This window comes from Fukomys damarensis, unplaced genomic scaffold, assembly GCF_012274545.1.
Source record: "Fukomys damarensis isolate Sample0158 unplaced genomic scaffold, DMR_v1.0_HiC HiC_scaffold_30, whole genome shotgun sequence".
Taxonomy (NCBI): Eukaryota; Metazoa; Chordata; class Mammalia; order Rodentia; family Bathyergidae; genus Fukomys; species Fukomys damarensis.
In genome coordinates, this window is record NW_022900942.1 from 41062278 (window position 1) to 41084561 (window position 22284).

General features: G+C 35.0%; 1 protein-coding gene across 2 annotated transcripts in view; it reads left to right on the forward strand.

Annotated features, from left to right (window-relative positions):
* Rit2 (Ras like without CAAX 2) overlaps positions 1-22284 on the forward strand; it is a 355066-nt gene that overhangs the window by 108852 nt on the left and 223930 nt on the right. For both annotated transcript variants that reach the window (XM_010616572.2, XM_033757464.1), the window contains exon 3: positions 19059-19132. In XM_010616572.2, the coding sequence (XP_010614874.1) occupies positions 19059-19132 (74 nt within the window). The remainder of the gene's footprint in view (positions 1-19058; positions 19133-22284) is intronic.

Below are 22284 nucleotides of genomic sequence, written 5' to 3' on the forward strand. Positions count from 1 at the left end.
TTTTTTTTTTTTTTTTTTTTATCATTGATATTGTACTCACATATTGAAAACATTTCTTTTACCTTCTTTAAGTCATTTCATTTTCACTACAACAATGTGAAGGAACTATCCTGAATGCCATTTAAAGTGGGAAAATTAAAAGTCACAGAAATTGCATAACTTACCTAATTAAAAAAAAAACATACACAGTAGAATTCAGTAGTACAGTAAGACACTAACTTAGGAATGAGCTCAGTTCTGGGAGAACATTCACTCATAAGTCAAATTCTCTCATAAATCCAACAAAATGAGTCTTATACACCTTACAACAAAGTAAGTCTGACACAAGTATACAGTGCAAGGCACACACACACACACACACAAATATACCCAAAAATATAGTTAAGTCCCAGACTGTACTCTAACACTGTACACTATCAAGCTGAACAGTAAGCACACAGCAACACATGAGCTACTTCTGTGATTTATTCACTTCTGCAAGTGTTTACAACGTGAAGTCCATTCATGTCTGAAAGTTTGCAGCACAAATGTTCATTATTCGAGGACTTATTGTATTTGAATCAAATAATCTTAATAATTTCACTGTTGAGGAATTTATTATTTGTGAAATTTTATTCAGTTTCTTATATGTATCAAGAAATAGAGTATATTTAAGGGTGTCAAAAAGGCTTGATTTTATCTTTAATGAGGGCACAAGAGAAATACCAAAAATTCTCTTGGAGTTGGAGATTGGAGAGGATTTGAAGGACTCACAGAAGAGATGAACTTTGAGCCACCTTTGGAGTTATCTTGATGAATCAGCTAGAGAAAAGTAAAGAAGGAATGTGTATCTCAGAAGTAAAGAGAAGCCTTAAAGAAGTTAGAAGTCATTTTTCCCTTCTCTGCCATTCTTTTACCTTATTTCCTTTCCACAGGGCAGTAGCATGGCTTGGGTTAGGAAGCAATGGTGGTACCATAAGTGTTTGAGTTTTTGCAAGGTGGTTAATCAAATGGATAATAAGTAAATGAAAACTTCATAACCACATTAATCAATCAAAATCAACATCAATCAATAATGTAACTGCAAAAATGTTCACCTAACAATGTTACATTTAAAAGACTGACAATTTTAAGTTGTGTTGAGTTTATGGAGCTATAGGAATGTTCATTTACTAGAGCTGGAGGGAAAAATGGTGGAACTGGCTTAGAAAGCTGTTTGAGACTATACACTAAGACTGATGGTACTGATAATCTGCATTGTAAGTTTAGTTATTGTTTCCAGTTCCTTTCTTACTAATGGTACACATGAAGACGTTTGTCAGACTTTGTCGTATGGAGAGTACATTTCTCTGCTCTTTCATTTTAGGCTGAGTAGTTCGATTTGCTCAACAGAACGCTAATGGATGTGATATAAGCAGAGTTGTGTAATATGCATGTACAGTGTGATTCAGGGTCTTTTGATTCTTTATTGTCCCAAAACATGCCCTAGGCAATTCAATGGTTTCACAAGCAACACAAATACTGGTTGGAAACATAACCATTCCAACTCACTTTCAAGTCTCAGAAAGATGAATAAATAATGTTATTATTAACACTCAGATAGTATGGCAATACACAGCAGAAACCAACACAACACTTTAGTAATTTAAGTCATTAAGAATGTACGTACATGGTACATATGTAGAAAAAACATGAATGAGAATATTTATGTCATTATTATCACACTATAGCTAAGCTAGAAAAATCTTAGAGTTCATCAGTGGCAGGATGTAATCTAATTTAGTCATAGAATAGATTATATTTACTATGAAAATTTAAAAACCACAACACAGACCATATGGTTCCATTTTAGAAATACAACACTGAGTGCATGACGCCAGGCAAGAGAATTTATGTTGTATATTTTCAGTCAAAGAGAATTCAAAAACAAACATTTAAGCAAAGCAATGTGTGTTAGGAAATACCTTCTCAGTAACAATGGAGATTAGTTTGGGGGTATTTATTTCACGATAAAGGATTGTCTGGGATATCTTTTCACACTTTTAGTTACTTTTTTAAAATTGTTTTTTAAAAGGAAATGCTAGCTGGACATAGTGGAACATGAGGCGGGAGGATCTCTACAAGTTTAAGGGCAGCTTGGGCTCCATAGTGAGAAATCCTGTCTCAAAAAAACAAAAAATTATTTAACTGTAAGAAAAAATAATATATATGGCTTTGATCCTCTAATTGTTCATATTTTAAGGGAAATACAATGTTTGCTCAAAATTAACACATAACTTAATTTTTTCCATTAATGTTCCCTTTTCCATCTAGTCTTCATAAATGTTATCTCACATAATGACAACTTCTTCATATTTAATCTCCGTACTGAATACATACAAGCATATATTTCCAACAGTGCTGATGAATGTGGACTCTGGGAATGGAAGGTCTCAGTCCTCTCTGTCCACATTATTTTATTGGCCTGCCGTGATGCCCCAAACTACTTTGTCTGTTTCTTTCACTGTGGTTAAGATAAGCCACTCTATTTCAAAATATTTCCTCTTAAAATGCAATGAAGCTATAAGGAGAAGTAAAATATTAAGCTATTATCTACCACAAACACGTTATCCTAAAATAAGTTTTGCACCAAATTAGCTGTCAGGAGAGAAAGCAGAATGCAGGGCCCAAGGGGGTGATCAGCAGGGACGATAAAAGGGGAAGAGGAGGAGAGAGAAAAAATGGTGTTCACAGCTTTGGGTGCAGAGAGGAGGAGAAAATGGTGTGAACCAAGGTGAGGGGCAGGAAGTATATAGGCACCCAAGGATGTGAAAGGGCCCCAGGCTGTGGCAGCAACCTGCTGACTAACATCACACAGTTGAGACGAAACAGTTGTTTCTCTTTCCTTCTCTAAACTAACAAACAAATGGAGAGGTTCTGTGTGCTTCATGCTCACTGGAGTTCAATGACTGAGCACCACGTATACAAGAAAGATAATCTCAACACAGAAAAATATAATATGCATAATTTTATACTTCTCTTTCACAAAGGCATGCAGTCCTTCATTTGTTGGTTTCTGTAATAAATGCAGGACTTCAATTTCTCTACAGTTCAAGAAAGAATTGTTTTGTTTTACTTTGGTGTGTTTTGTTTTGAACAATGGGCCACACCAGTGCTTCAGACTGTGTGAGTTTCCCGAGGGGTTTATTAAAATGTAAATGCTAATTCAAACTGGGGTTGAGGCTGGGAAATTATCTTTCAAACCAGCTACTTGGTCATACACATGCCATTGGTACAGGACCTCAAAAGCTACCAAGTTCTGACACTTGCAGCAAATAAGCCATAGATACAGAGGAGCCAGTGGCCTGAGTTCATTTTGAATCTGAAGGCCAGGACAGCTGCTACAAGGTCCAAAGACAAGATAGGTCCTGTGTATCAGCTCATGCAATCAGGTTAGAGTTCCCTTTTACTTGTCTTTTTGTCTCTTTGGGTCTTTAATTGATGGGTCTTTACTTGGGAGGATACGGTCTGATCTCATCAGGGAGTGTGTTATTATTCTATTTTTTTTTGTCTTGAAACATCCACAGACCCACTCAGGATAATGCTTGAACTATTGTGTGGGTATAATATATTCCATTAAAGTCGTTGAATAAAAGTAACTATCACATTTTCCTTCAAACTTGTCTGAATTTATCCTGTCACAATCTTACACACTCCCTCTTCTACAGTGCTCTGCAGAGAGCTCTAATTTTTCATTTATATTTACCCTCAAACTGTATTTTTCTGTATCCAGTAGAAGTAATGTGAGCACGCATGCATAAATTTTCAAATTTGGGGCATTTTGAATTCATCGCAGAGAAGTGATCACTCACAGCAATTTAGAGAATTGAGCTCAGCCACCCAGCAACCTGGCCATCCCAGTAGGAAGGATCCTTCCATGATTCTTCCTTTTTCCTTCCTCCTTTAAATTTCTTCCCCATATAAAATTTGGTTTTCTTTTCTCACCTCCACAGCACCAATTCTCATTCATAGCCTCCATGTCACCTTCAAACATCTGGTCTCCATTTACCTTTCTTCCACCGAGTGGAGGCATCCTGGTGTTTCACTTATGTGCCAGAGCAGATGACAAGGACCCACAGCTGCTGATTGATTTTTATAGCACATTACTCATTCTTTATTTTTTCTCTTCCTTCTGAGGCACCAAATGCAGATGTATGTCAGGTCCAGAGACTGCATGATCAGTGTATGTCCTGTATATTTGGCAAGGTCCTCTCAGCAGACACTCGCAGATCCATATCTTCATTTCCTGCATCTTCTTAACGTTTCAGCTGAAATTTAAAAGGAAAATGCATGTTTAAGAAGACAAAAAGCAACCTGGCAAATTTTACTTAATTACAAGTTTACTTTGTCCCCCGTTTGTTTTTGCCAGATCAACATAGCCGATATTGTTAACTCTGTTTCTCCTCTGTGTCACCATGGATTTAATTTTTTAAATTTTAATTTAAAAAACTTTTGAGCCCCTTCTATGTATTTTGCTCTGGAGCATAATGTAGTTAAAATGGTATCAAGCTGGTCATGGTGGCTCAAGCCTGCAATCCCAACACTCAGGAGGCAGAGGCAGGAGGATTGCCTTGGGTTAGAGGCCAGCCTGGGTTACAGAATGAGTTCAGGGCCATCCTGAACTATAAAGTGAGACCCTTTCACAAAGAAAAAAAAAAAAAAAAAGGTTTCATCAATCTCTTCACATACTTATCAAATAAAGGAAAGGAATCCAAAACACAGCTTGATTAATTTATGTATTCTCCAGAAGTCTAGGAAAATATGCATTAATTCCAACAGATTTTTCAAGCAATAAAGATAGGTCCAGGCTATTGACAACCTGGACTTAAATATTCAATGCTCAGGATTAATTCCGTAAAATTCTTTTTCCACATCCTAAATTTACTATATTGTGAGACAGACAGAGACATAAAGAACAAAGAGAATTTCAGAGAAATATAATTGAAACTTGCTTATACCCAAATCCTCCAAGGTACAGTACAACATAGCTTGCAGAAAGTATCCAAAAGTTTCATCACAATATATTTTCTAAACCGATTTTCAATCACTCACTGCTATTCTTTCCATATTCTAAGATCACCATACTGTCTTGTATTATCTTAATAACCACGTTATAGTATATAATACCATTGTTTTTTGAGGAATGTTCTGTGTGTGTGTGTGTGTGTGTGTGTGTGTGTGTGTGTGTCTTATATTAGGAATTGAACCCAAGGCCTTGGCTCTAAACTAAATCCCCAAATCTTTTTGTTTTTATAGTTTTGAAAGAGAGTCTTGCTAAGTCACTCAGTTATTCAGGATTGTCTTGAATTTCTGATTCTCCTGCCTCAGCCTCACAGAGTGCTGGGATGATAACCGTGCACCAGAATGCCCAGGTTAAATGCCTTCTTCCATGTCTCTAGCATGGAAAATGCTGCTTATTATCTTTAATGTTCAACACAACTATCCTTTATGAAAGTTTGACTTTCCCATCCTCCTCTGAAAAATTAAAACATATTTAAGCTTGTGTGGCTGATTTATTTCACTTAACATTATGGTCTTGAGCTGCATCAATTTATCTAAAAATAACTCGGTTCATCTTTTTTTTCAGGGCATAGTAGGAGTCCATTGTCTATAAATACCACCTTTTCTTTATCCATTTATTTGTTGATAGGCATACAGGCTATTTCCAAGATTAAATTTCACATTGTTTCACTTGTATGAGGGTAAATAATGGTAAATAAGAAGCAAAACAAAAGAGAGATACGGGAAGTAGGAAAAACTTGTTCAAATGAAAAGGGGAACAAGACAGGGGGTGGAGCAGGGAAGGAAGGGAAAAGAAACTAAAAAGAGTATGAAAGGAAAAATGAAAACAAGCTGTTGCAAATGGGGAGGGGAAGAAAGGTTGAAGGGAGGGGAAGAAATGGAGCAAATAGAAGATACATTATGTACAGGTACAAATTCCCTATGATGCATGTAATCATTATGTATGGTAAACACATATTAATAAAAATTTAAAAATAATTAAAATATATTTTAATAACTCCAAAATGTATGGTAGTGTTATAAAACACATATCATACATTTAGATACTTATAATTCCCAATGTTATCACTTTAGTTTTCACTTGTTCATGTGTAAAACACGAATCTCTCCCTCTCTCACTGTTCAGGTACCATCTTAGTTACATTCTCATTCCTAAGAAAAAAACACCTGACACTCAAAGTTAAAGAAGAAAACTTTTATTTGGACTCACAGTTTGTAGAGGTCTTAGTCCATACTTGGGTGGCTCCAAGGCAAGGTGGCACAGCAGATAGCCATCAAAGAAGAAAGCAGCTCATGGTCTGGAAGGCAGAAAGCAGCAAGCAGCATGCCTCCCTCTCAGTTTTATCCCACATAGGCTACAATCTTTCTTAGTAGCACCACCCACACCTAGGGAGGATCTTCTCATCCACACCCACATCTATGCTAAACCAGTTTACTTATCACACCTATAATTCCAGTATCACACATCCTAATCCAGCATCACACACCCATGAACCAGCCACCTCCCCAAATCCCCACCTATGAAAGCATATGGCTTATGGGGGACATCTAGATATATGCCTTTGACAGGTATGTACTACATTTCTCCTCTGCAAGCCAGATCCTTGTAGATTGGACTAACTAGACCTTTAGGTTGTATGCTGAATCTAATTTTCTAGAATGAAGTTCTGGGCTTTGTTTATTTTTGAATCTCTTTTGATGATTCTAATGTCAAAGAAAGGAAACAAATCACAGAACTAGAAGTGTAAAGGCTGAGACTATGCTAAGATCATTATAGTCTATCTGAAAATTTAAGCAGTCAGACAGATCAATTAAGTTACTACAGGTGACTACTAACTGTGAGATATACAGGTCAGGGGTAGACAGACTGGGTTGCCAATTTTGTGAAGTGGATGTTAAAAGTTAGAAAACTGCTTTGACAGTTTATAGTGGTGTCTACTGTTAATATTTCTTCATTCTCTTTGGAATAAATAACTAATTTCACATATCGTAATATTTTATATTATTTTATAAAATTTCACATATCCTTCAACATAATAAAATGACTAGATTATGGAAATTTTGCAAGATGACATGGATTGCAATTTCTACATTATTGCCAATTGGTTGCTAGGAAAATTTGCTACCTGAGTTTCAGTTCTACTACGTATTAACTTTAACTTTCTTGACCAATATCTACAGATAAAAAAATTTTTATAACTAAAGAAGAAAATAACATCTGCCTTAGTTTCACTCCTCACCTCACTCCCACTTTCCAAGAAATTAGAATTTACAGGTCCCTTAAAAGATAGCTTTGCTATCATTTTTTTAGCTTTGCTAAATTCTGAAGGTTCTTGACTTTCAACATAGATTTCTTAAATCTGTTTATGCTATTTTTCCAAAGGAAATGAACAATAATAAAATAATACTTTACTCTAGTTTAGCCAGTTCATAAACCCAAAGTTCAAAATGAAACTTTACATTTTTTTATAAAATGACAACGTTTGACTACGCTGTGTAGATTACAACTTGAGAAAGTTTCATTACTTTCTGCTTCCAATGTAAAAGAAACTACTTGGAGATAAGTAAAGCAAAAGCCATGCCCATGACAAATGGAAAGGAGAAATAATTCCTTTATTGACCTGTATGTATCACTCCTGCACCTGAAGGTATAGGATGAATTTTGGTTCTCATAAGGCCATAAAGACTGCTTCCACTGAATCAAGCAGTCTAACTTGGCAAATTAAGAAATTTCCAAAACAATGATGGCCACTAATTATAAAGTGATGTAAGGGTAGAAACTGGAAAGAAGATAGTACTTAGTTCACAAGGACACTCAGGAGTTTATCAGGACACTGGAAGATTTTAATTTCACTTCTTTCACACTTCTTTTTCTTTGGTACTGGGGATTGAACTCAGGCCCTTGTGCTTGCGAGGGAGCAGCAGAACCACTGAGCTAAATCCCCGGCTTTCACACTTGTGAGGAGTTAAGATTCACAAAGACACAAAAGAAAGTATATGAAGTAAGAAGGTGATACAAAGGAGATGTACGTAATACTGATGAAAGACAAAAGCACTGTATTTCCTTGACTTATTTCCACTGTTACTGAGAGGAGTGTATTGAGAATCAAAAGATAAAACTAACATTTTCAAAGAGAGAATGACATCCCAAGACATGAGGTTAGATTAAAAGGTGAGATGTGACTACTTCACTGGAGTGAAGACTTCCTTTTTCTCATTCATGATATTTTAGTATTCCTGGAAATGTCTGGGTGGCTCCCGAATGATCATGGTTCAGAGAAATGGAGTTCAGAAGGGTGTATGACTTGAAATCTCAGTTGACATAAAGATTAAAAAGAAACTTCCAGCAAAAACAATTGGCAGGATTAGCAAATGTTTGAATTGCTCCATCAATGATTATAAATTGTACATTATTTTCAGTATATTAAAAAAATCTCTCAGTAGGATGCTATATTTCCTGACGTTTCATGTCCTGTATTTCCATTTTTATCAACAATTTAATAGAGGTCCAGAATAATACTTTCATGTGGGAAGATGGATAAAAATTGAGGAGACAGAGAATATTTAAATGGTATTATTGGTGTCCAAATGGTTCTCAATAAGCGTGAACAGTGAACTGCTTACACTAGGACAATTCCAAGTGGAGAGTGATAACAATGTCTGAGGCTCTTCTTTTCTTTTTGTTAATGCTATGGACAGTATAAAGAGATTTTAGACGCACAATAACAGTTATGATAAAGCACAGAGGATTTTTATATTGATAATGATTCCAATACCTAAACTGTAGGACTAGAATTATAGGCCAATATAGCTTGAGGTCCAGCTTTCCCATGAGTCAATGAAATAAAGTTAAATTATTAAGGGCTACAGAAGGTTGAATTTAAAAGTGGATATACCTGCATCTATTTACACTACGGAAGTTAAGAATTCAGTGTACTTTCTCCTCATCCGTCTGTAGATAGAATGTTTAGTTTATTGCTACAGGAAAAACTCTAAGTGAGATGAGGATAGACTGGGAGATCAGATACACCTGGATTCAAGGTCTTCCTAGAGAAGTAATTATTGAGTACTGAAGAATGTTGTGTGAAACAAGAAAGGTCATTCAAGAGCCCCCTCCCTTTTTGGGGGGTACCGGGGATTGAACTTGGATCCTTGAGCTTGCAAGGCAGGCCACCGAACCTCTGAGCTAAACCCCGGCCAAGAACCATTTTTAAGTTTAATAATTTCAAAACTCTTAAGTGCTCATACATAAACAAAAGGCAGGTATTTTACCATGACTCTAAAATGAGAAAAGAAGTAAGGAGTGTGGTGAAACACTGTGATTTGAGGACTTTAGGGAACAAAAACAATTTAAAGGGTATTTCTCTATATCCAAGATGCTTTAAAAACAAAAATATATACTGGTTGCTCTTCAGACAGTATAAATCTTTCACTATTTACTTTAAAAATAAAAGTCATAAATATCAGTGGCACATTTACCAGTATTTGACAGATCTTGGACCTCTTTAAGGGACAGAGGTTAGAAGAAATTAGAGATAATCCCTAAATAAGCCCTCACAGGAACATGATGGAGTTAGGGGATGAAGGAATATTCTAAGCCATTTTATTTCTTTACTTGGATTATAAATTGCAATTAATTTTGCAATTCATAATTAATTTGTACATATATATATATATATATTTTTTTTTTTTAAACCAGGGTTTGAACTCAGAGCCTTGTGCTTGTGAGGCAGATGCAGTGCCCCTGAGCTAAATCCCCAGCCATCATTTCCTTATATTTCTGCCAGTAAAATACTTTCTTGATTATTTAGATGAATAATAACTTATGAGTAAGGATAATTGTTTCTTATTCTTTTTTTTTCTCAAAACTATTTTCCAGATTCCTTTTTTTCCATAAACTTTTAAAGCCAAAATTGGTTCTGTGATTTTGATAAGACATGTAATAAGTCTTTGCATCAGTTGAGAAAAATATCATCTTCACTATACTGAGTCTTTCAACTCATGAAAATGGTATTTACTTTATTTAATTCTTTCATTGGTGTCTTTATAAGCATATAAATCTTGCATATGTTTTGTTCAATTTATGCATTTGTATTGCTTTACTTTTTTCTCTTTTGTTACTATGTGAAGTCTTTCTCAATGAGCTACATCTTGGCTCTTTCTAATTTTTATTTTGAGACAGGGTCTTTCTAAGTCACTGAATTATCCACTCTGAACTCCAATTTGCGATTCTCTTGCCTCAGACTCACAGAATGCTGCTATTATAGGCATGTCCCCACCCCTGGCTTAATTTTTGAAATGGCATATTGTTTCATGTTGTAGTAGTGGTAATAACTGAAATGTTTTCTTCCTTGTCAGGTTGCATTTTATATTGTTAGGATGGCCTTCATTCTTCTCCTTCTTAGAGCCATTGGTGTTTTCAGTGTGAGAGCTTCTTCAGTTCCGAATATGAGATGTATGAGGCATAAAGAAAATCCAGGGAACTCAACCCATGTCATTTTATCCCTCAGATACTGAAGTCCAGTTTCCCTCATTTTTCCACCATTCAGAATCCTCATGTTTTTAAAATACTATGTATGATTTTAATTTGGAGAAAACAGGATGAATAGGAAAACATATATCTATTCCATTTTCCAAGAATCAGTAGTTTGTACATTAATTCAACATCTGCCTCTGCAGAATCTCACATTTTTTCAATAGACTCCACTGCTACTTTGCAATCATTGGTTGTCTATTAGGTAATGGTGAAGATCAGTCAAAGCCTGAGATGCTCACAATTTCTCTCAAATAAAAGCACATTTATTTATGTGAGGCACATTTTATTAATGTGAAGAAGTAATTTGTATTTAAACCTATTCTAAGTGATAGAACTTCCTAAGACAGCTGTTGATTGCAAAGATCACCTTGTCCATTTGTTAGCTTGGGATCTGAGGTCATTATTTGAATAGCATCTTGTAGTAATGACTCTCTGCACATGCAAATTTCTGTCTGGGGTCCTACAATTAGAAAGGACACACTCCAGCTTGCACACCCCTCATAGAGCCTAATGCTCATGGCAAGGCTCCTGCAGCATGGGACAGCAATGCAGGCACCTGTGTCAAACATGACAGTCACTAGAGAATCAGCTGGCAGATTTCTTGTAAGTGTGCAATTGACCACCATATCACTAGACTTCCCAGAGGAACCACATTGAGAATCTCTATGTGACTCAAACAGATCCTGACTGGTATCAAATTCCCTACTAGAATCTGTTAATAGCTAAGGAAATATTTCAAAGGCTCTATAACTATTACATCTCTGTTACATCTGTAATCAGGGAACTCTTCTTCTTCATAAACTTCAATAAATTGGATTCCACCCTCAACATTATAGCATGAGAAAAAAAATCTGCCTTATAATTCCTGGAACTTCCTGGGCTTCTGCTCTCATGGAACCTTCAGCTCTAAAGAAGGACATTCTTCCCCCGGTGTTAGTCTACAGGTTAATTCAGCCTGTTTTCAAAAACTCTTTTTTAAAGCCAGCAAACAATGTTTCACTGAATGTTTGGATTTGAGAAAGGGTTCTGTTGGAATTCATGCAGCTTCTGTGCTCCCTTTTTGGACCCTTGGTCTTTCTCCTTCCAAGCTGTTTCCTATCTGATACTTTTTTTTCTCTCATTGGGTTTATTGGTACATATTAGGTATACAGTACTTTTACATTCGTCATTGGGATCTTGTACCTTTACATGACAGGTCTTGGTTCTAATTTTTTCCCCTTGTCCCTGCCCTCCCTTCATCCCCTCTTCCCCTCCCCATTTACAAAAACTTTATTTCCATTTTTTCATTTTCTTATATATTTTTCCCTTATTACCTTTCCCCTACCCTTCCCACTTTCTGATACCTTTGAAGACTAACAATATTCAACAGCACTATCTCTGAATGTCCTCTACCATCTTTCTATATAAACACATTTCTAAGTGCTTCTGATACAGCCCTCTTTAAAATATGGTGTATCTGTCTGTATTTCTGTTCTCAAACAATTTTATAAACTCTATGTAGGTGGAAACCACTCCTGCTATTTTCAACACTGTGGAATCTGTGCCAAACAAATATGTGTTGATACACTCAGATATGTGTTAATATCATTGTTGATAAATATTGATGCATACAGAGGTATATCAGTGTTGAGTCAGCCACAATTTCACTTCTTATGGGAGAGAAAGGTGCTGCCAGGCACCTTCACTCTTTATGTACCTGCACACACATACACACACAAATGCATATATGAGATGATTAACTCAAACGATCACCTGAGAAAGGTTTACAAATACACTATTTGAGGCTTTGTATTATTTATTGCTTTTTAAAATTGGGTCAATGATTCATAACTTGGAGATAAATACTACCTCAGAGTTATAAAAATAACTTCACTGAAATATCAACTATGCATTTCAGATTTGACAGTAAATCATGTCTGCAACATTCAATTATCTTAAGATTTTCAAAAGTTATCTAGATAAAATTCAATAACTTTCTGATTTTTCTTCATTATTTATTTTTATGTTTTAAATTACCCTGATTTCATACTTACAGCTAAAATGTTTTGAAACAATATAAATATATGTTCTAGAAAGGAATTATATTCATTAGAGGAAATTATCCACAATATCTTAACATTTTTAATCAAAAACTTTACATATTTGATCATTATTAAAATGATAGCCTACCAAATCCTCTATAACTTATTGATCGTGAAAATGTATTTACTCATGAGTAAATGTAAATAGCAAAAGTGATTTAGTTTTCATACAGTTTGGTTGATTTTATGCAGTTGTAAAAAAGTAACACCAAAATATGTATTGAGATTGAAATGTGTTTTTTTAAGGCATTATCATATGTACTATTTTATTGATCTTCGTGAACATCCTATGTATTTGCTGGTATGTAGCATTATCTCCAGTTTACAAATAAGGTTAAGTGACTGGCAAAGAGAAACACACATTTAGTGGTGGATTAAAAGCTTTAACACAGGCCTTTACTATTTTCTTCTTGTAAAGCTCTGCTAGAGCAGAAGATTAAGGAAGATACCTCCTAAGAGATGGGACAGTCTCGGATTAAACTTTAGCATTTTGAGATGAATTTTAAGATGGTAGATGCCTCTACGAATACTGCTTCATTGTGCTTTTCTATAGCAGGCAGCTGCTACCCTTTCTGCCTGATAAATCTTTGTGTACATTTGGCCTCTTGCTTGGAAAGATAAATGAGCTAACTTCAGGTTTGGGTCTATAGGCAGATGATTGAAATTCATGGAGGTGTTTATATGCATTCATCAGAGTATTTCTGACAGTACCTTTCTGCCTGGGTGGCCTCAAAGGGAGGGGATGAATGGAAACTGAAAGAGTGTTTGTGGAGAGGAAATGAAAGGGATTAGTTTCTATGGAGGCCAGGCAGGTGACCTAGTTTTCTCACACTGGAATGTATACTCTGATGGACACTTTTTAAAAGACAGAATAAAAAAAAAAAGAAACTTGGATAGAACTGATTTTAGTTTCCAGCCAATTCACATCAAATCTCTTTGAAGGGGTTTTCTGATTTCAAGAGCAGCTTTTATTTAATATGTTTTAGGTGCTGGGCTTATCTGAGTCTCAGATAATCACACAGAGTTCTAGGCTTGATTACTCAGCATGCCCCTGGCCTCAGCAGGCTCTTCCTTGGGTGAGTTTAAATAAACAAACATGAAATTTCAAAGACTTGTGATCCTGAGGTCACAGACTCCTTTCCAGGGTAGCTCTTCTTACTTTCCTCCAAAATTTGAAAACAACCTTATGCATCTTCAAAAAAAATTGCATGTAATTCTATATGATTTCTCCTCATGAAAGGCAGATCAGTGAGTACGCAAAGGATAGAAAATAGAAAAATTGTAGAACTAGCCATATATTCAATGCATTTAGAATAGCTGAAATTTGCTAAAGCCATATTACACAAAGCATTCTACAAGTCATGTGATCATGATTTCTGCCTTTTGGAATAAGGAATGAAGAGCCTTGAAGATGGAATCTATGTCATATGTATTTGGGCATCTTACCATCCTTTTTTATATAAGTGTTGCTATGTGTGTCTCCCACCATGATTGTAAAAGTTCCTTGAGAATAGAGACCTTGATAGTGTGTGTGTATGTGTACTTTCCTATGTTCAGCGGCTAAGAAAAATCTGATTTGTTGAAGGTACTAATCAATATGCATTGGAAAATTGCCTCCTACAGTTGATCATTACTACTTTATAAACAAAGAGATTCTGAAAATAATTCATGTGCCTATTTGCAGCTCAAAATTATCACTATGAATACTTATTGATTTATATGATGACCTAATGATCTTCTGAACGCTTTTAGGCATGGCTAGGTTTGCTTATTTATTACAATACAAATAGTGAGTAAAGCAAAATATATAATACAGCCAAACTTTGGGAGTTTGTGAACACTAGACTGAGAAGATCAAGCCATGCTTGACAGAGGATATAGGCACACTGGATATGTTTAAGCAGTCTGAAATAAGTAGGCTGGGTTGAGAGTATAAATATGAAATCATTGGCCTTGGATGGCGAACATCCATAAAAGTGAAGACAGTCTTTCCAAGCCTTCTCCACAGCCTCAGATCCAGATAACTGCCTGATCATTGTCTTCACAGAAGTCATCCATGCATACAGCAAAGTCAGTATTTACCACACTGAACTGACAGATATTGTTCTGCTTTATCTCTCTCATAAATGTCCATCAGCAGACAGTAGGAATGTGAGGGCTTCTCCTGTGCTTTCATTTTTCTATTTTTCGATTATTAAATGCTGTAGTTTCTACCTTAAGAATGTCCTGTGAGTCACTAAATTTGCTTCAATTCAAATGCCACTAGCTTAGTAACAGACTCTCTCACTTTTTAAAAATTTTTTAATTGTTCTGTGGCACTAGCCTCCACCTTAGAATTCACTCATAACATGTCAGCCAAAATAAACCTGCCAAACATGCACCTTCGATGATAGCTTTATAATACAGTTCAGATTTCCTAGTAACAGTGGCCATATTTAAACTTCGTGAACTATCACGTACAGGCCCTGCGTTTCATGAGTTCCAGACGTTATCTCAATTGTAATGATAGGGAGAGGTGATTTAAAGAAATTCAGACAGCTCTATGTGGTGGAGCCAGATTTTCAATCTAGGCAGTGTGTGACTTCACATGTCTCGCTCAAACTCTGGATTTGTTTTAATGTATGCAGAAGTTCCTCTGGCTTATCTTCAAAAGCATGTCAACATCTTTTCTCTAAATTCTAGTATTTAATCACACTAAAACCGTTTAAGCGTTTTAGTTGGTCATATTCTTTTTCAGGGCAATTAGCATTTCCATCTCTTTATTATATCTTTCTTTTTATTAATGAATATTTCGTTTTGGCACATTCATGCATACATATAATACATTTTAATAATGTGTATCTTTTAATTGTCCCCCTTGCCTTTTTCTAGCCTTCACACTATTCCCTTTCTTTTCTCTAAAGTATCCTTTCTGCTATCATGTTCTCTCTCTCTCTCTCTCTCTCTCTCTCTCTGTCTCTCATTCTGCGTATAAGAGAAAACGTAATATTTGTCTTTCTGAGTCTGGCTCATTTTGCTTAACAATTTCATCAATTTTCCTACAAATAAAATTATTTTATTCATGTTTATGGCTGAATACACCATTGTGTGTATTTTATCAATTTTTTTATCCATTCACCTATTGATGGGCACCAAGCTGAATCCACAGCTTACCTATTTTAAATTGTGTTGCAATACACAGTGTACATGGGTATTTCTATAATATGCTGGCTTTAATATTCAGGTATGCACCAAACACCACAAATGGATGGTAGCTTTATTTTTTAGATTTTCAGAAACCTCCACACTAATTTCTATAGTGGCTATATTAATTTATATTCCCATGGACAGGGTAGAGGGTTCTTTTTTTTCTCACATGCTTGCTAGCATTTATTGATTTTTTGTATTCCTGATGATAATGATTCTAACTGAGGTGTGATAGAATCTCAACGTAGTTTTGATTTGCATTTTCTTGATGGCTAAAGATGTTGGACATATTTTTATACATTGGATATCTCCATTTCATTTCTGGCTTTCATTCTATTTTTGTTTTTTTTCCTTGTTGTGCTTCTCCCTAACTGCTACTTAAATTAGATGCTACTTCTTTCAGGAAACATTCCTGAGTTCACAATATAAGCAGCAAGTTAGAATGATATCACACAAAGTTATCTTTTCTAGTCCAATGGAATGAAGCCAGAAATCAAGAGCAGAGGGAAGAAAGATTCACAAGTATGTGGAAATTAGAGCATGGTTTTCACACAAACGATGCATCAGAGTAGAAATAAAAATCATGAGGCCAATGAGAAATACTTAGAGATGAAAGAAAATGAAACACAACATTCCACAACTTTCCAGATGCAACAAATCATGCTACAGTTGTAGATACTCACATCTAAAAGTGGCGGGGGAGGAAAAAAATCTTGTATCAAGGAGGTTGGAGTTAGTAAAATGGCAGAATAGGTGCTCCCTGATAATATTTTCCCACAGCAATGATAATTTGACAGTTTTGAGGGAAAATACATATCTACATAATATATTAATTAATTGCATTAATATTATAATAATTAATGATAAAATATATTTTTCCCAATGGAGCCCAAGATCAAGGGTGTAACATTTAAAATGTTGGGCCTATGCCCAGAGAGTTGGATCACATAACAACTTGTACCAGCTACAGACCTAACAGCCCTGTTTCTCCATGGGCTTACTCTCACTTACCTGTGCCTGCCGTCAGCACCACTGCCAAGGGACATGGGAAGGGTCCACATCCATCTGTGTTCCAGATGACGCTCCCACTGTGCTTCAACCTGACTCAGACTCTTAAGACGCCCATATTTGGTTCCTACCACTCTCTGTCCTAGCTAATAGGCCTATGGAAATGCTTGGTCTCACTGTTCATTGGGGAAATACGTATAAAGACTGACACGAGATGCCGCTCATGCCTAGCGGCGTGTCTATAATAAACACAAAATAAACAAATGTTGACAAAAATGTTGAAAAATATCAGTATTGTCATACTTTGCTGGTAGGAATATAAACTTTAGCAGAAAACAGTTTGGTCAGCCCTCAAAAACTTATACATAGAATTAACATGTGAATCACCAATTCACTGCAAGATATATACACAGAATAATAATGTTTAAAAGGTGTAGTTGTGCATGAATATCCATTTCCATAGCTATTCTCAAGGACTAAAACACACAAGCAACCCAAATACGCACAAATGGATTAATGAATAAGCAAAAGGTGATAGACACATGCAATAGATTATCATTCAGCAAATAAAGGAAAAAATTCCTTATGCACAAATGGATTGTGATATTCTTTGCTTGCTTCCTCCACCCTTTCGTTCTTTTCTTCCTTTCTTCCCTCCTTCCTCTTTTCATTTTCCTTTTCTGAGACAGTATCATGCCAAGTTGACCGGCCTGAACTTCAATTTGTTAAAATTTATTAAAATCCTTAACTTCTCAAATAGCTGGGAGTACAGGTATTTGTTCCTGTGTCCTGCTGACGATAGCATTCCTTATATGCAAAGTGAAATAAATCAGACACACATTATCTTATATTTTACAATTATACTTGTGTAAAATTTATTTTGATTAGACATTTTACTCTATTTTATCCATTTTGAATTGTGTTGCCTGGACTTTCAGTGTCATATGCAAGAAATTGTTTCCAAATCCAATATCATAAAGTTTTTCTCTAAGAGTTTTTCTAAGAGTTTTATAGCTTGCACTTTTGTTAGGTCTTTGATCTAAATTTTCATAGTGGTATAAGATGATCCCAAATTCATTATTTTGCATTTAGATATTCATTTTTCTCAGCTTCATTTTTCACTCTTGTGAAAAATCATTCAGCTGCATATACTGTGCCTTATTTTGAGACTCCCCATTTGCTATGATTGGTCTGTATTTCTGTTGTATGCAAATACCACACTCTTTCGATTACTGAAGCTTTGAAACTGGTAAATGTGAGACCTCAAACTTTGTTCTTTTTAAAAGCTATTTTAACCACTTTGTCCGCCAGGGATCCATAGTATTTTCTGTGTGGGCTTTTTAACTGCTGCAACAAGCAGTTGGAATTTTTACAGGGATGGGATTATATTTAGAGATTACTTAATATAGTATTAACATCTTATTAAATCTCCAAACCCATGGCTATAGAATATCTTTTTATGTGGTGTTCTTTCACTGCTCTTTGCAACAATGCATAGTTTTTAATATATTCTTTAACATTTTTTGTTAAGTTTATTCTTAGGTATTTGATATTTGATGTTATTGCAAACTGAATTGACAGTGATTTCTCTGTTGTTTATTGCTAGTTTAAGAAATACTACATTTTTCTCTTATGGATTTATATTCTTCAATTTAGATGAATGCATTTACTTTGTGTGTATGTGTATGTGAGTGTACAATATTTAGAAAATTTTCATGGAAGATCGTGTTTCTTTCTCATCCAATTTGAATGTATTCTATTTCTTTTTCTTGCCTAGTAGAGGCTAAGATTTCCAGTACTATGTTTAATAAAATCGGTTAAAAAAAGGCACTCTTGTAATACTCCTCATTTTTTAGGGAAAGCTTTAAGTCTTTTACAACTACCATATTAGGATGTGATTTTTGTGTTGCATTGTTAGAAAATAAGTGATAATTATTCCCATAGGCTTTTTTTCCTTCAGGTAACATCATTATGGCATCTGAGTTCATGAAATTCTTCTGATGAACAAAACCCTACCTGATTTCACTCTAAGCAGAAATTATTTTTTCCTACATGTCCCTGAGTTATAACTTTCTTTATCTGTGTGCTTCACTTGAATAATGTATTTGATAATCTGTGTGATTTGTTCAGAAATTCTGCATTGTGATGAACCTAAAAATTAATCATACCTTTTTTTCTGAATGTAAACTTCATCTTGTGTTTTTCAGAAGACGCTTATAAGACCCAGGTTAGGATTGACAATGAGCCTGCATATTTGGACATTTTGGATACTGCTGGCCAGGTAGGTGTTCTTTAAATCCTGTACCTGAGACTATTTTATGCTTAGTCTTACACTGTATACACAAAATAGAAGTTTTCACTCTTCAAGCAGAACATATTTGTCATAACAGTGAATAATTAAATTTGAAAATAAAGAGCATGAAAATATTATTATTCTTTACCAATCAGATTATTTTAAAATTCACTGAATTTAATAAGTATTAAAGTGTACATGTAAGCGTAATGTTGACAATAAAAATTTGAAATTAATAAAATATTCTGTTATTCTTCCTCAGAAGTTTACAAAACTCGAGCTTATTCCCAAAAGTGAAAATTATTTTTATTACAGTATTTTTAGTGAATATAGCAAAAGAAGGTCTGTTTAGCATATAAATTCACAGAACAAGGGCTAAGGAGATATTATAATGGAATAAGTGAAATCACTGAAAGTTAGCTCAATTTAATAATTTAATTTGCACACCTGAAGAAAAAGGTGAAAGAGGAATAATTTACTGGAACTATAAATACAGACAGGAAAAAGACAATGTAATGATTGTAAACTATGAAGAAAGATATCATAGTTACAACATATTAAAATCCTTGCTGTATTTAGAAGAGTAAATGTTTTATTTAAATTCATATTTTTAAAATAATCATATTAAAAATATAAATTCATACATTGAGTACCAGATATATGCTATATCACTGTAAAATAAGGCCAAAGAGGGCCGGGAATTTAGCTCAGTGGTTCCACTGTCTGCTTTGCAAGCACAAGGTCCCGAGTTCAATCCCTGGTACCAAACATAAATAAATAAAATAAAATGAGGCAAAATAAAAAATAAAAAAACTTTTAACTCAATATAAGACAAAAGAAAGAAAAGAGAAAAATCAGATAAAAGAAATTATATACGTAGAATATAAATGTTTCAGAAATCAAAATAATTGAAAATGAATCTATATTTCTTGGAATATGAAAATATTCTCAATACAATACTAAATGAAAGAATAAAACTAGCCTATGTCAGGTTTAAAAGAGTCTGAAGGTTACAGAAAATAAATCAATCAAAGAATGAAACTGGATAGGGATTCGCTCAGGGGTAGAACACTTACCTAGCATAAAAAAGGCCTTGGGCTTAATTCCTACCTCTGTATAAATAAGTGAATAAATATTATCTTTTCATCTTTTGTGTCACTTCTAAAAATTACTAGTAATTAAATTATTAATAGTATAAAATCATCAGAAATGGTCAATTTTTATATTTGAGTTGTATAAAGACTTTAGAATCTATATATTAACAAGCTCATTTGTTTCTGGAGACATTTGGACAACAATTTATGGAGGAAATGTGTTAAGGCATTGGGGATATCATTTCAATTATTTGAAAGGACTGTCTTATTTATGGCAGAGTAAGTTTGTTTTTCAGAGGAAATACAGGACTAATTAGAATTGGACTAATTGAGTCTATTCAATTTCAACTAACACAATAAGGCACTTTTTTTTTAGAGATTGAAATCTTCAAACTCGAAAAGCTCAATAGTGAAGTTGAATTACTGCAAACACAAAACTAAAATTGTAACTTCATAGAAACTGAAAAACTTCAGTTGAGTTAATTCAGTCTATATTCTACAGCATTTTTGTGGACTTATCTGGTTCCAACTGTAATGTTATTGCAATGGCAAGCAGCCAGTATGTTTCTTTTTCCCATTGTTAATAAGTCTGGCCATGTCATCACTCACATTAATGGGACCTAGGCTTATGAGACAGCATGCTTTCTTAGCCATGGTCTGTAGAGGTACAAAGGACATAGATGAGCTGGGCCTGCTGGAGCACGCCTGTAAACCCAGCACTCGCGAGGCTGAGGCAGGAGGATGGCTGTGAGTTCGAGACCAGCCTGGGCTACATAGTGAGTTCCAGGTCAGTCTCAACTACATAGTGAGACCCTGTCTCAAAAAAAAAAAAAAAAATCAAACAATGGAGATAGATGTCTTAGATACTTTTCTCATTGCTGAGAGAAAATACTGAACACTCAAAATTAAAGGAGGAAATGTTTATTTAGCTTACAGTTTATAGTAGCTTCAATTCATAATTGGCTGGCTCCATGCCTTGGCAAAGAGGCATTCCATAGGAGAAACAGTTCATGATCTGCAGAAGATAGCAAAACAAGCAAGGGAATACCATGGCTCCTTCTGTCCTGCGCATTATATCTAGGTTGTATAGCATAAGAAGCACTTCCATCTTTAATCCTAGTGCCTTTGAACATAGCACTGCATCATGAATCAGTCCCAGCATACTTTAATCTTAAAAAGCCCCACCTATGTCTGTATAAGACTTTGTTGGAACATCTAAAACACAAATGGGAATTTTCTGTGATTTTCCAAGAAAAAGCATGTTTCAGGTAGTCCAGGACTCTGGAAATGAGGGGATATGAGGAGCAGAACTAGTATCATTCAAAGAAAGGAAGAAAATCTACCCTGCCTAAGCCTGAAGCACATCTGTTCCAGGTATCCCACAAATGTTAGGAAGCAGAAAAACCAGCTACACTTTCTTTAAAAGGTCAAAAGTTTTAAACTGCTATGTCAAAGCATTATTGTGGTGAGCACTGATCAATACATAGTAACAGTGGGGCAGTTTTAGTCCAGTGTAGTTGGAGATGGAGAATAATATCTATCTAAAGGTGAAGTAGTAAATGAAAGACAAAACTGCAACCTTATGCCCTGATAATACATAGAAGTACATGGGGATAAACAGATGGCGATATAGTGGCTTTCCAAACTATTACTAAACCTGCACATGTAGCGGGTGGACTGTACAGTTGACTTAACCAAATTCATATTCTGGTAGTGGACAGGAAAGAACATCATTGAAATATTTTTAATACAGTCTTTTTCGCTTTAGTACCACAAATGTTCACATTTGTTGAAATTTACACTAAATCTAGAGGATGAGAAGAAAAGCTATTATTTACATGATTACCTCACATTTGAGTATCATTTACACAAAAAAGTGAAGTCACTGTCATATCTGAGGCAATACTGAAGGCCAAGTGTCCACCTGTTTTGTGTTTAGGCTTACAGAAAAAGTAGAGAAAAAGTACATTCTCTTCCTTCACATTTTAAGCTTCATGCTCAACACCCCTATGGCATGAGGCAAATTCCAAAAAAAAAAAAAAAAAA